At 34.1% G+C, this 15670-nt stretch overlaps 2 protein-coding genes and 1 long non-coding RNA gene across 3 annotated transcripts; 2 read left to right on the top strand and 1 right to left on the bottom strand.

Moving 5' to 3' along the window:
- Positions 1 to 1274: 1274 nt before the first annotated feature.
- Positions 1275 to 3454, top strand: LOC105345163 (52 kDa repressor of the inhibitor of the protein kinase-like). Its single transcript, XM_066077731.1, has 2 exons — positions 1275 to 2636; positions 3317 to 3454. Exons 1-2 carry the CDS (start codon positions 1275 to 1277, stop codon positions 3452 to 3454), a joined length of 1500 nt encoding a protein of 499 aa, XP_065933803.1.
- A 352-nt stretch (positions 3455 to 3806) lies between these two features.
- LOC105338888 (unconventional prefoldin RPB5 interactor) lies at positions 3807 to 14854 on the bottom strand. Its single transcript, XM_011444181.4, has 9 exons — positions 14703 to 14854; positions 13276 to 13354; positions 8397 to 8532; positions 8186 to 8277; positions 6376 to 6436; positions 6122 to 6272; positions 5446 to 5728; positions 4648 to 4824; positions 3807 to 4086 (listed from the first exon to the last, which is right to left on the bottom strand). The coding sequence occupies exons 1-9, from the start codon at positions 14780 to 14782 to the stop codon at positions 3919 to 3921; spliced, it is 1227 nt and encodes a 408-aa protein (XP_011442483.3). The 5' UTR covers positions 14783 to 14854; the 3' UTR covers positions 3807 to 3918.
- LOC109620077 (uncharacterized) lies at positions 9165 to 11038 on the top strand. Its single transcript, XR_004604271.2, has 2 exons — positions 9165 to 9396; positions 10682 to 11038. It is a non-coding gene; the product is annotated as an uncharacterized lncRNA (long non-coding RNA).
- Positions 14855 to 15670: the final 816 nt, after the last annotated feature.

Here is a 15670-nt window from a genome sequence, read left to right as displayed (position 1 = left end):
TCGAGGTATCTTTAAAAAAAAACTTTCAATGTACCTTTCGATATTAACTCTCCGTAGCTCACACTCGTTCAAACAGTTAAGCAATTTTTTTCGTCAGCGTCTAGGCGCGTAGCTAGGCGTACGCAAGTACGCAAGTGCTTCCACTTCATTTTCACAAAAAAAAAAAAAATAAACACATTGTAATAAAAATAAAATAAAACTTAAACAATGTTGCTTAATTAAAACTTTGCTTATGACTAAAAATTAATCTAAATTATATAAATAATTCCGGAATTATATATACTCTATCGATTAGTTTTACAATATTGTTGCGTTCATCATATCCGGTATAACTTTAATGTTAAGAGAACATGTTTCAAAAACAACAAAAAATTACCGATTTGTTCGGAAAGCCTAAAACATCCGAAGAATCAACTGCAACAAAGAGTTTGCCCAGTTCAGAAAAAAATTCAGAAACTGTTAAAGGTACATTTGAAAATTTCCCTGACTCTCAAGGCCCCGACTATCCGGACTTATTTCAAACATGCGACAACGATTTCCGTAAGGATAGTTTTAAGACCAAGCTCCTTACTGGGACATGGGAGGCGGCTTATAAGTTTGACTTTCCGTTCAGGTTAGCAAAAATTTGAATAAATATATTTAAGTATTTTTATAATAGATTGATCATTTGAATTTTTATTGATATTTTTGAATGAAAAATGACAATAACAAAATATTAAATGAAACTGGTGAACAGAAACCAAATAAAATAAACAATACATTTGTCAGCCTGCAGCGCTAGTGAAATGTTATTCGTACAATTTACCCCAATCACCTTCAGAAAATATGCAGATAATATGAGGTGTAAGCAATTTTTTTTTAATTCTAGAGAGGTACGGGGTACTAAGAGAAAACTTAAGGGGAATTGGCTTGGAAAGCATACATGGATGAAATATTCTATGTCTTGTGATGCAGTTTATTGTGCTCCATGTGTTCTGTTCGGCAGTCAACGTGATGATGCCAAAGAACGTACATTCACAAAACTGAGTCCCGTCACTGACTGGTCCAATTTAAGTAAATACGTATCCAGGCACTTATCGGAAGGCTCTAGTCACCACGATAACGTCAGGGCCAGCGAAAGGTTTCTGAGATTGCAAGAAACCGGGAAAGCTGACATCATGGGACAACTTTCAAGCTATCATCAGGAAGTTATTGAAAGGAATCGTCACATCCTAGGTGAGATAATTAAGTCTCACTTCTTTTTTGTGTTAGACAAAACATAGCAATACGGGGACATGAAGAGGGGAAAGGCAACTTTCCTGCCTTACTTCATTTACAGGCACAGAAAGACCCATGCAATTTTGGCTGCACATTTAGAGTCAGCAGACATGAAGGATAAGTATACATCCCCTATGATTCAAAATGAACTTTTAGATATCTGTGCAGACCAAATCAGAAAAGGGATAGTTGATCGCTGTAATGCTGCCAGTTTTTACGGTTTTATTGCGGATGAAGCGACAGACTGTTCCACAAAGGAACAGATTGCATTGTGTGTGAGATTTTTTGATAAAGAGTCAGGAAATATTTGTGAAGAGTTTCTTGGATTTCAGGAAGCTGAAAGTACTACGGGTGAACACCTTGCTAATAAATTTATATCATCATTAGAGGAATACGGCATAGTCATTGATCGTATGCGTGGACAGGGATATGATGGGGCAGCTAATATGGCTGGCAAGCATAGAGGTGTCCAGGCAAAAATTAGAGAGAGAGTACCTCAAGCTACCTACACTCATTGTCGTGCACATTCACTGAACTTGTCAGTTGTTCATGCTTGCAAAGAACCACTTATTCGGAATCTGATGGATACAGTGCAGACAATCTCTTTTGCATTTGATTACTCGGCTAAACGTTTAAAGCAGTTTAACGAATCATTATCGAATGACAATCCAACAAAGGAGCAAATGGAACGCAAAACGAAACTCCAAACTTTATGCGAGACCAGGTGGTTCTCTAGGGTTGATGCATTAACAACATTTAAGAAATGTTATAATGTCATTATCGATGCTCTTGAGGAATTGTCTGAGGACGGAGATGCAAAAGCAAGAAGTTATGTATGTTCAATAAAACAGTTTGACTTTCTCATAGCTCTTGTTACATCTGAACACGTTCTTACTCCCCTTAATCCCCTCTCAGCAGTTCTACAGGGAAAAACGCAGGATTTGTTGGAGGCCGCAAAGGAGAGCAAAACCGTGATTTCTATGCTGAGGGCAGAGCGTGTTGATGATGATGTGTGGGAAGGTATATTTGAAGAAGCTGTAGCTATGGGAGTCCGAAATGATGTTCAGCCTTCGGTACCAAGGTTTGCTAGACGACAATGCCACCGAGGAAACGTTCCCGGAGATACTCCATCAGAGTACTGGAAGCGAAATCTATATCTACCATTTGTAGATCATCTTGTCAACGAATTGAACGATCGTTTAGTTCAAAACGAAAACCGATTCTCTGCACAATACTTACTTCCTTCTCAAATAGGCAACATCACAAGGGCAAAAATGACAGATCTTTATGACACATTTGGGGAGGACTTGCCCGCAAATGACAAAAACGAGTTTCAACGAAAGGTCGACAGGTGGAGGGCACGATGGACTGATGTTCAGGTAAAACCCGAAACTCTTGGCGAGACATTGGTTTCAATCAAGGAACCTTTGTTTTATCCAAACATCTTCAAATGTTTGGAAATGCTTGCATGTATGCCAGTTACTTCAGCAACCGCAGAGCGCTGTTTCAGTGTCATGCGTCGCCTGAAGACATACCTCAGGTCAACAATGACGGGACAAAGGATGTCATCTTTAGCAGGTTTACATATTTACAGGGATACTGAAGTCAACGTATCAACTGTTATATCAGAATTTGCAGAGAAAAAGCAAAGGCGACTTGCCTTTCTTTTTCAGTAAATAAAAAAGTAATAATTTCTCTTCTGGTATTTTCTATTTTTATTTGCATATATTTCCATAACCTGGGTGACAGGTTGACAATTATTGAATATTGAGAAATAATAAAATCTTAAAGGTTTAAATATATAATTATTTTGTGTATTTTAAGAGTATTTTTGTAGACAAAAACGTTAAAGACCAGTAGAAGAAAAAGCACAGGACTTATTAAATAAAAATTAAATTGATTTAATCATCAATCAGGCACTATTTTTTCTTTTTCAGCGTTAATTTTATGATGATGATGAAGTAAGCATTTTACACATTAAAAACGGGGGTTATTTTAATGAATATCTTTTTTTCTGGATACTCAAAATTAAGTGTCTGAAATGCTGAAAACTCGCCAGCTTCCGGGGGCTTCGCCCCCTGGGCCCCCACAAGGGCTTCGCCCTGGACCTATTGGGGGCCTCAAGGCGGCCCCCAAACCCCCTGCCTTAATTTGCTTCCACAATAAACAAACCTTAGCTGCGCCCCTGAGCGTCTGACATGAATTGAAAAATCTAGAATGTTTGTCTCCGTTCGATGTAAACCCTGCTTTTACTTTCAAGGTAAACAAGCATGGCGGAAGAGTCTATTACTGGGTTAAGTAATAGACTCTACCAAGCATGGCAGTCATAGATTGCTTTATATTTACTTTCGTTACGAGTAAAATGAAATACACGATACTTCATAGTTTACAGTGCTTGATATGGGTGTTTAACATGTGATCGAATATTCGAATGCTAAATATACATGTACATTCGAATATTAGAAATTTACTATTCATTCGCGAATATTCGAACATTCGTTTCAGCACTATTTAATTGATTCTGACAAAATATGAAGCGCAATCTAGTCCAGATAAAAATAATTACTATAATAGCATTCTCTTTCTTCTTTTATTTAAGACATCAAACATTAACACAACAAAGGAGTACATTAACATGATAGTACCTTGCAATAAAAGATATTAAGATTTTGACAGGTTTTGTCTCTGGGCTTTAAACTTTGAGACACGTGCTGGCTTCTGAATTTCCTGTGGTGTTGACTCTTGTATTTTTTCCGGTGATTTCTGTTCCGTCGATAAAGAAGGTAATGAATCTGATACCTTCTTTTCCACAACTACCCCAGAAAAGGCCTGTTGGGATATCGGGATAACATAATTAACATTAGTTAAAAATTCAAGCTCCGTTATGTTAATTTTGTCAGTTAGGCCTACATATTAAATGATTATATGGTATTGCTGTTGTGACGGTTACTTTCTACATGTTGAATTGATACTGGTATTAAAAAACACTTTAATGCATACATGTATTATAAACAGAGTTTGAATCATTTTAATTTGTATCCCAAATATAGGCAAAGATTTTTTTTTGTAAGATAGGCAAAGATGGATGATCGTAGGTTTTGACATTTTGACAATTTAGTTTTGACATGTATAGTAATAATAACAAGATGTATATATACTTGACTTTTGTGTGTTTTTTGATGGAATCACATTAATTCTAGGGAATTAACAATGGTGATTTTATAAATGACATACATGTATAATGACTGACATTTAACATAAAAAAATTATTAACTACAAATAAGTCCCATTTTTCGATAAAAATCTGTTATTCTCAAAATCGCATTTTGATTAAATCAAACAAATAAGTTCATTATCTTTCTATAAAAAAACCTTGATTGCTATACTCACTGCTTGTACAGAGGAGAGTGGACTCTGAGCTGATGGTCGTTGAGTATCCGACTTCTTTACTTTCACTTTCCTTGCACTATTGCTGTTTTTAAGAATTGATTTAGTCCCTGGTTTGTACAGTCTGTAAACATCTCTAGGGCTTTTTACATCACTAGAGGCCTCTTCTGAGTCTGCCATCTGGGAAAAAAAAAGTTTCTGAAGTGAGCTGATCATATGGTCTGTATAGTATATTGTATTTGGCTTGCAAGATGAATATGGGGGATATTGGCTTTTCAACAGGTTAGCCTCAATTTGGCATATCTGAATCTTTGATCCAGTTATGTATGTAGAGATGAACGTACTTAATTAGGGAGAAAATGCTCTCTACAAAAAACACTATACAGAATATAATATATCGAGAGCTAATATATTATTTTCAAGTACATTTTTTTCCATGGTCTATAACTAAAAAGACCTTTAATTTCTATAATGTTTGTAACTCTTCTCAGAGGATGAAAGACAACAGTATTATTTCAATGTTCCCCAAGGACAGTAATTCTTACCAACACACTGTACCCCTCATCCAATGCCAATGATGTTCTTTTTAAACAGGGCAAACACAGGAAATTCAGAAAAACTTTCATGTTCAAAACTTTGACAAACAGTACAGGACAACAACCAGTAAACTGTTGATGGCACTGCCTGAATACCAACATGCCAAGGTACTTATAGTAATACTATCCAAAATATTTCCAAATAACTCATCAAAGTGTTGCATGTAAATGTACATACATGCATTATTGAATGTTAAACACACACCTCTTGAGGTTGAAGCCTCTCCTCAGCTTGGGAGTGCTTGAAGTTAATGACTTGTGTTTTACTTTCTCGTCTGTCCTCCTCATTCTCCTCACAGCTTCCACTTGTGAAATCATCACTGTCCTCAACCTCACTGTCATCATCTGATTCCTCCATGAATGATGAGTCTGTCTGGTCATCGTTAAAGTGAACTTTTCTGGGGGGTTTTTCTATTGGTGATAGCAGTGTATTTCCTTGTGATCTTTCTACCAATTCAAGGTCATCAGGTGCCTCTAATTCTTGAATTCTGTAGTAAATAACTTATTTAATGATATTCTAGATCATGTTCAAATAGATTACAACTTATCAATAATATTTCCTTTTATAAAAAACTGTTCAAGCACTTCATACTTCAATATGACTGTAATGAAAAAATAAAGGAAAACAGCTACAAAATAAAAAAAATTGAAATGGTAAAAGTTAGAATGTTATTTTTCATGTTTACTTTAGGGGACCTTTTGAGACCCATATCATACACTGGTACAGTCTTTTAATTATGATTTTACAGTATATGTTCATATGTGATCAAATGTACTGCACATAAACACAATACAAAATGCTATAAATTTTGTTAACATTTGAATACACACTTTTCACGGTTTACTTTCATTGTAAAGGGGAGTAGAAAGCTTTCATTAACCTTTGAAGTTCTCGACCCTCTGCCTCTTGTCTCTCTAAATCATCCAGTCGCTTCCAGATGTCCTCATCTGTTAAAGTTCTGTTTTTCTCCTCGGCTTTCCTTTCAAGTTTATCCTTCTTCCTCTGTCTTTGTACACTTTTTCTGTGTTCCTCTGATAAAATTTGTATTAAGTGTTCAATAAATCGTGAAAACGATCGATTTTTTCAATTCACTTTTGTATTACTATATTAACATTGGTATAATTATATACCAACCTCTCCATAATTTCTCTTTTTCTGGATCAAATTCTTCAGCAATTTCAAAATAGTCCTCATTCTAAAGATAAAATATGCTGGCTTTTAAATATTATAAATGTATCAGTACGTTAATTGAAAAAAAAAATTCTAGTAAAAATCAATCTTTACAATGTACTACATGAACATTGTACTTAAAATCTAATCAATAGTATTTGACTACAGGTCTTACATATGTAATGTCATATATCGATAAAAACACACTACATGTATTACTTTCAGCAATTTTATTCAATTATCTTTTTAAAACAAACAATTGCAAGCAAATCTTTTAAACTCTTTCACAAGAAACTGCAACACTGCATTTTTGCAGGGCATATTAATGTAGTCTTGCAAAGTTCTGCTTGGTAGATTTAAGATAATTACATGACAGTGATCAAACAACTGCTGTTAAACATTTTTCACCAAACTATTGGTATGTCGACTTGACCTGCTAATGATTAATATTGCAGTTACATTCCAAAGGTCAACACAAACCCTCTCCTCCATTTTAATTCATTATTATATAGTTAAGACACTACAATCCTAAATACTACATTGTATTATTATGCCTTCTGTCAGTTTGTCACTATATATTAAATACTCTTCTATTTTCGCATAGTATCAAAGGACTTATATAGCGTAAGCATACTATGCCGAAATAGAGCACGGCAGATGTTTTCAACGAAAATCTTTGAAGCGCCGACAGTGGGATTCGAACTCACGACGCTAAAATCATTCCAGCTTGACGCCCAACGCGTAACCGCTACGCTAAATTAGCCGTTATTATAAATTACGGTATTTATATATATAAAACGTAGATTTTTACCACTGACATCAAGCAATGAAAATTATTCATTTTTCAAAAAACACTTCATAATTGACGGTAATTTTAAAGTTAAAGTTTCTTATAAACTTTCGAACAAATTGATTGATCATATTACAAAGAAATTCTACATGAGAATCACAAAAACGCTTTTTTAAATGACGCTTAATAAAAAATGTACAAGAAAAAAAATTCAATGAGATTTCGTCTGCTAAACATTTCGAGTTTTCTCGGTAAGGCCTGATGTCTCTCATTTCTTGAAAAGAACATAAACCTTTGTTAACTTTTTATTGTACAACAACTTGTTGATTAAATAAACAGTAAAATCAATTGATTATTTAAATAAAAAAAACAAACGCTTGCTTTTCCGGTGATTATTTTTAGGGACTTGTCAACACTCAAACGTGACAGCTACTTATAGCAAAGCACGTCAGTTTATTCAACAGTCGGCATAATAATAACAATAGTGTTGTGTTGTGCATGTACTTTGCCTAAATAGTAGTCAGGGTTTGATACATAGTGCACGAGCCTCCGGCTCGTGCACTATGTATCAAACCCTGACTACTATTTAGGCATAGTACATGCACAACACAACACTATTATATAAATAGAACCATTTTAACAAGAGCTAGGACTTTAGGTAGTTGTGTCAAACAGCAATGTGATGTAGGCCTGTCTATTTCATTGTCAGCCACTCTGGCATGGCTCTTTGAAATCAACAAGATTTGTCTGGCTTTTGAGCTAAGACTACGCAATTGGTGCATATTTCGCTTGAAACCATGTCATTTTTAACTAGAAAGTACATCCTACTGAAAGTCCGAGGTCTTGTTAAAATGGTTCTAACTCAATTAAGAGGTAAAGTTGTAACATTTGGTTTTGAATAAGTGATCACTTTTTACATTAATTTTTTTCTGTACCTATATCTGTCTTCACATATTACAATATACCTGGTGCTGCTTTACTTACCCTTGATCCTCCAGGGAGATTCTTAGTAAACTCCAGTCTTGGTTCAAGAAGATGTTTCTGAGCCTGTAGTTCTTTGATTTGTTGTTCAACAGCTGGGCAAAAACAAAAATAGTTGTTTAATAGTAAATACAGGGTCCATGTTGTCTGCACTGTTGATTCAAGAGGAAAATTATGAAGATGAACTCATATAAATAAAGAAAAATATTGGTACTTTTTATTCTTCTCCCTATGATTTCTGTTGCTTGTTTGGCAGACCTCTCAACAAACCAGTTGTCTCCTAACAGTACAAGTATCTCATTTGTGTGGACAAGTTTACCTGGCATGAAAGCTAGAGATCCAAAGGGAACCTGTGAAATTAAAAATCATGTATGACAAATACATGTAAAATTACAGTTCATTATGTAGAATAAACAGATTTTCATTAGCATCTTCAAGGATTAATGCATGCACAGAGCAACAAGAAGAATCTGCTTCTCTGGTATTTGTTTATAGAGGCATGCATGGTCATGATTTTGGTCAAAACTTATTTTTCCGTTTTAGTGTTTCCATGTACATTGTACAATCATGAACGCTTCAGCATGTTCAGTAAGGCATTTTTAATAGTCAACCAAAATTAGAGTGTCAGTCGAAGAATTATGGGAGATACAGTGCTTACAATTCTTTGTTATGTAAACAAAGCTCAGGTCATGTTTCTGTTTACATTTTTAATGTTGAAAAGGAAATTTCAAGTTTATACCTAAAATGAATGGACAAACAAGTAGAGTGCTAGGAACAGTATTTATGTTCAAAACGAATTACCAGATAGAAAAATTAGCTTAAAACAAGAATAGAATTCCTGGGTCCCCCGCCAGTCAAGCAGTATACTAGTATCAAGTCTATCGACCAAGGCTATTTAGGAACTTGACCACGCAGTGCAGATAAGGCTACATGTCCCGCATCTGTATTTCCATATATGGAAAATACACCGAAAACAGTAGTTTTGGCAAAATATATACGGTTGATTTAATACTTCATGGGAAAACCTATAACAACGAGTTACACATATGTGTATATATAAATTTACAACAACAAGAATATACAAATAATTTCTATATCACATCTGTCGTATGGGTGTGAATCTGCGTCCTGAAAGCGCTCGTCAGACGCTGTAATTGATGTAAACACGTGTAGCTGGTGTTCCTGATGGTAACGATCTTTTGATGATTTGTCAGGTATGTAGAATAGATATACAGTGTATTTGTAATAGACCAGATAACTAAGTAACTATTTTACTGTGCTTTTATACAGTGGATGAATTTCTGATCAACTTATTGTGTTGTTTCATTCAAAACATGAGAAGAGACTGCATTGTTTACATTGTAACGTTACATGTAGAAGTTTATTGTCGGTTCGTTAAATTGTGACTCATTTTCTTCTGAAAGTTCAATTGACACAATCGAATCAGTTCATAGCATTTGTACAGACAATACTATAGCTTTACACTACACTCAGTCTGACTACATGCAGTTGTTTGTATGTAAACAAAGTGAGACTGTGAAAACAGCTGATCTGGTTTCCTGAAAATCAGTACAGTACAGGGTAAAGGATTAGATACAGCTGATTTGATTTTCTGAAAATTAGTTGACCCGTTCATAAACAGCTGATCAATAACATGTTTCTTTTGTGTTGAAAATTCTTCTATGACAGTTAATTTATTTAATTTTTTTTACACATTATATTCATCCAATTGATTTAAAATGTTCATGCACATTAATTATCATTACTAGCTTTTTATATCACTCAGAACATAACACTGTCTGAAATCTTATAATATACAAATATAATTGAGTTGCATGTGATATCACTTCATCTGATTTCTCTAAATGAGGAATCTGTATATGGACATGGTATGTTTGTTTAGAATGTGCATGTGAAACTTTCAAATAATAGTTAAAGTGTTTGTCATTTTACCCATTCATGCAAATTAGACCTTTAACAGAATGCTCAAATTGCTGTTGACATGTAGTCCTATGTATGTGTGTATATGTGTTTAATTTAAACTGATTAAAAATTCAAAACTTATGTTATTTTAAACCTACAATTTTTAATACTTCATCATTAAAAATTGCTCATCAACATTGAACATATCAACATTACATGGTATGATTTCACTGTAACTGCACTGGCTTGATAGAAATCTTGTATACAATATGAGAGAGAGAGAGAGAGAGAGAGAGAGAGAGAGAGAGGTGCACTGTTAAGGTTTTGTCGATTAAAATAAAGGGGCCACAGTAATCTTACACATAACAGGGGTGAAGGTGTCGATCATCAAAAAACTGTTTTAAAGCTGTATTTGAACATGTGCAAAACCTGAATGCAAATCTTAACAGAATGAAATGTTGATCAAGATAAATACATTCCATTGTTTGTCAAATTGTAGAAAAAAATTCTTCCATTTTAATCATTCAGTCATTTTGATTACATGTTAAACTCACTGAAAAATCATTTTCATTTCAGCTTTTACCTCCTATGTTTTGGGATTTGCATAAATGCTGTTCTTATTGGTGACAAGTTACACACACTCTTATCCTGGGAATATAAAATATGAAAATGATGAAAATAAAAACCTGGACTTAAAGAACAGGAAGACTGTGCTTTTGGAGAAAGAAGAGGAGTCAAACTAAGGAGTCATACAATAAACACATTGACATGATATGATATGATACATAAAAGAAATTGAAATTGTTGATTGTGCATGCATATATGGGTATATCAATTTTAAAATAATGTTGTCACTGAACATATTATCATTATTACTCTTTCAGAAAGTAATTTATCTTCTTAGTATAAATGAATAAAACAAATAAGCCAAGTCTAATTGTTTTTATATTCATAATTTTTTTAAGAAATGGAGGAGAGGAGACATTTACCCAAGTCAGCTATATTAAATTGCTATATGCTGTTTGCATGCATTAAGGATGTAAAGGGGTGGGGGAGAGAGTCTTCATCCCCTCGCATAAGATTAAGTTCAGAATTATTTAAATTTTATACATTCATGTGAACCAAAAATGGCTTTTGATTGCCTACTTGCAGGATTTACACACCCTCTTTTATTCTTGGTAATGAAAAATATGCAATTGGAATGGAATAAATTTTGTGACTGAATAAATATATAGCACCCCCCCCCCCCAAAAAAAAGAAGAAAATGAGTATAACCTTAAAATCATTCTTCATGTGTATATAGCCCCTCTCCCCTGGATAATTCTAATTTAATTCACACTTCACATAGTAATATGGCTTGGTCTCTGGCCACTTGCAAATAAATTCCTTGAACCACCCCTCCCCCTGGAAAATGTTTCAAGACAACAGTGTTGTATATAAACATTGAGTCATAAGGCACAGGCTTGCACCAGACATGAAATATTCTTATAATCAAAACATACCCCTGACCATATTGTACAGTGAGGTAGGGGTTATTTTTTATATTATGAGAAAAATTTAAATCATGTTACATGTCTGTCTTATTATAGAGGGGCTTCTCCCAAGACCAGCCTACCCCTCAGATAATTTTGCACAAAGGTCTCATATATTTTTCTTTCCTTCCCTCAAAAATTAAGAAACTACTAACTCCGCGCATGCAGTAACCTAAAATATGACGCACAATTGTTTTTGTTTGCGTCTATAATTACAACAGAGGAAATGCGGGTGATTCATAGAAACCATACTGTCCCTTTTTATAAAGATAAAACAGAAACACTATGTTTAAATAATCATTTGCATAATGTACTGATGAAATATATTTCAAAATAAATTCGGATTAGACGATACAATGACACCGCGCCTATTTCAGCAGAGTTACCGCTTATAGAGTTATCACCCCTTTTGGGATCATTTGTGCGTTTGAAATGTGTATTGATTTGAGAGACCTGACTGACTGTCAAATTAAATGCAAAAAGACAAGGGCAAGGCGGCTATAGATATTATTGAACTTGGTATGATTTTCTTCCTTTTCTCGTGTACTTAATGAAAACTGATGCTCATTTGTTGAGAAATGAAGGTTTAATTTGTAATTTTAATTGAAATGTACAAGAACGCGCTATTTTTGCAACAAGTAGCCAGTTTTCCAAGGAATTTGCATAATAAACGAATTTTACAACTGAATGAGCATTGATTTCTATGATGTATATATAATTTTGAATAAGTAGGCGTATTGCTTACTCCAAACTTTGTTTGTCTTGCCCTTGTCTTTTTTGTCTCAAATTAGCATTGACGTTTCTTGTCTAAAAGATGCCCACGTGACACTGAAAAGTCACATGACAGTCAAATTAAGACAGAGTCAAGTTAAAGTGACCCATATCTTTTCAAAATCAGTCAAAAATAGTTTTAAAAAATATATCATGCAGAAAAAATAAAGCTTAAACAAACGACCTCCTTTTACTGCTGTTTGAAAGCAAATTGTTGCCTTAACTGTCCTGCGCAAGGTATTAGTGATATAAACATTTGGTATAAATTTTATGAAAATCCATCAAAATTTGTAGGCATGAGAGAGCTTACAAGGTCAATTTTTGGATAAAACGGAGTCATTATTGTGGTCAAAGTCCCATAACTCCAACAAAAAGTATCGACCAATGCTGATTTTCGAACTTGACCAAGGTATTAGTGGTATAAACATTTGGTATAAATTTAATGAAAATCCGTCAAAATTTGTAGGCATGAGAGCGCTTACAAAAAAGTGTGACATACGGACGCACGGACACACGGACCCACGGACGCCCGGCATTTCTATGTCCCCGCATCGCGTTGCGGCGGGGGACAATAAAAGTTTTACAGGTATATTGAACCATTGAGGTAAACAAAAACATGGAACACGCCACAGCTCTGTATCTTGCTTATTACCTTACAAAAACATACCACTTTAAATCAAAATTTTCTTTTATCAATTTTATCATGTTTTTCTTAATCTATAAAAAAAAGTAAATGTGCTAGCCAATTGGAATATCCTTTTTTTGTCTGGCCTCTCCACTTTACAAAATGATGCTATGTGCCTGTATTGTTAACTTCTTTAAAAACATATGCAGCATAGATGTAATTTTTGTATGGAAACCTGTTACCATGACGTCATGTGTTGTTTTATCTGGCAATGTAGTCATTCGTTCTCTGAGTGCTTCATAGTCAGACCTGAATGTTTCCCTGAAAAATATTACACAGGTACATTTGCTAATACTATTTTCAAGATTGCAACAGTATGCATCATATGAGTAGCATGTTTTTTGACTGATGGTTTTAAAATAGAAGCATACAATTTTTGCCATTGAGGCACATAAAGAGTTTTGCAGAAAAAATAATAATTAATTTCCCTGAAGAGTGAATGTTTTCAAGAATAACTTTTATACTAGCTCCTCTTTATTCACGTTCTAAGCAAGCAATTTAAAGGCAGAATGTAAAACACATATATCTCTGGATATTGACAATTTATCATCAGAAAATAAAGCATTTGACATATTTGTGATATTTTTACATACCAATTTTTGATGCTGAGCTCTTTTAAAATTGATTGTCAAAATTTAAGACATTTGGGAGCATTAATGGGCAATGTTCAAACTTTGAAACACTGAAATTTTGGGTTTCTGGTGTTTCGTTATTGGCTTAACCTGTCTATTCAATAAACAAAGGATCATTTTTAATATTACTTATTAGGTTTGTTACTGACTGTTTAAAGAAATTTGTGGGGTCGGTAAAGTCCATAGAAGGCGAGGCGGAGCCGAGCATTCTATGGACTTTACCGACCCCACAAATTTCTTTAAACAGTCAGTAACAAACCTAATAAGTGTTTTGTTTTGTCGAGGACCTTAAGTTTGATATGTAAACAAACATTTGTGTAGAAAATCAGTTCAAATAACGTTACGTCCGCCATGTTGCGCTATAAATTTTGACGCTTGCCTTTTAAAGAAATTTGTAAGGCAGCCACGTGACGCGTTTCATCCAATGACGTCACGACATTCTAGTCCGAGGCAAAACAACAGGTCTTGTAGTTGCTAATCCAAATATATTCCCTTCTATATTTCCTTCCCATTGCCAAATTGATTATGGAAAATTGCCACAATTGAAGTAGTTGGAAAAAGAGGAGTTTGAATTAGAAATTGAGATATTCAACATTGTCATTTCCATTTATTAGGAGGTCTATAAACCTGAAACTCAAAAATGCTCTATTTTCACTTTTCAGTTAAATCAGAGACATAAATAACAATGTTATTTATGTCTCTGGTTAAATTCACACAAAAAACTATTTTCTCTCGCACAGACTTTTATGATAGTTTGACAAATTCTACGCATGCAGTATCTAAATAATTACCAACAAGTAATGTTAAGTTCATATATGCTAAAATTTTATAATTCAGTACAGCTATTGAATAAGTGGAACCCTTTATTGTCCTACAGGCTTGTCCCGATACACATGCAGTCTATGTGAACATTTAACATTTAACGTACACGGTTAATGATCAAGTGTCGCTTCGTTCATGATCACAAACTACCTTACCACTGTTCAAGTTTTCTGTTTGTTTCTATTAACGCGAAGTTCTGCTCTTCCTCCAGCCTCTGAATGTGTTTTAAATCCATTTTGGATGAAGAAAGTAATGCTCGATTTTTGCAGGAAACTAAAACCGCTCGCTAATTACGAAACCGAATAGACGGATCCTCTTTTTCAGAATGATTAGTTGCTTTTTGTTCTTTGACTTTAAAAACATAAATGTAGTAAAATAATTTTTTTTAACTGTTGATCATCCACAGGCATTCTGGCTCAGATACTAAAACGCTGTTTACTTTCTGCACAGGTTTTTAATATGTCATATTGTGGACACCCCCCCCCCCCCCTCCAAAAAAAAAGACTGCAACTTCCGATTTTTTTTATTTTATTTTAACATTTTTTCTATTTTAATTATTTAAGGAATTTTATTTCTACCCATGTTATTTGATATAACATATTGGGGAAATTTACGCCACAAAATTTATTTCTTTATAATATAATTTTCTACAACTAAAATCAGAAGTTAAGGACAATTATTTAAAAGTTGTGTCAAGTGGATTATTATGTTCTGCATATAGTGATGTCGAAAAGTTATGTTATAGGGTAAACTGATCGTGAGTCGGACGCGATCGTGAGTCGGACGCCAACTTTGTTCAACATCTACGCTAGCATTATTTATCGTATGAATAAACTTTCAACAGATACTGCTTCAGTTGTCATTTAGTTATTAGAGTTATCGCGTTTGGCACACGTCATCGTCCGGGTCTTTCTGCTATAGCGTCACGAAGTGGGAAATCCAAACACGGTAAAAATGAACACTGGTTATGGGAAATTTAAGCTGTTTTTATATGTTTTCATAATAACTTTTTGTGGCTTAGGATTATTTTTTCTTAAAGCTTCTATATATCACATTTGTAACAAATATTTATTTCATAAATATAGACAATTCTTATATTTTTGTTATAAGATAATTTAGTGCG

The sequence above is a fragment of the Magallana gigas genome, chromosome 3, assembly GCF_963853765.1.
Source record: "Magallana gigas chromosome 3, xbMagGiga1.1, whole genome shotgun sequence".
Classification (NCBI taxonomy): Eukaryota; Metazoa; Mollusca; class Bivalvia; order Ostreida; family Ostreidae; genus Magallana; species Magallana gigas.
The sequence above is the reverse complement of the archived record's forward strand: the minus strand, read 5'-3'. Positions and strand labels throughout refer to the sequence as shown.

Excerpts from the sequence above, each read along its gene's own strand:
- LOC105345163 (XM_066077731.1), top strand. The coding sequence starts at position 1,275 with ATGAAGAGGGGAAAGGCAACTTTCCTGCCTTACTTCATTTACAGGCAC. Across the intron at positions 2,637-3,316 it reads CACGATGGACTGATGTTCAG|CTTCCGGGGGCTTCGCCCCC; the intron begins GTAAAACCCGAA and ends AAAACTCGCCAG.
- LOC105338888 (XM_011444181.4), bottom strand. The coding sequence starts at position 14,782 with ATGGATTTAAAACACATTCAGAGGCTGGAGGAAGAGCAGAACTTCGCG. Across the intron at positions 13,355-14,702 it reads AACAGAAAACTTGAACAGTG|GGAAACATTCAGGTCTGACT; the intron begins GTAAGGTAGTTT and ends AATATTTTTCAG. Across the intron at positions 8,533-13,275 it reads AAACAACACATGACGTCATG|GTTCCCTTTGGATCTCTAGC; the intron begins GTAACAGGTTTC and ends TTAATTTCACAG.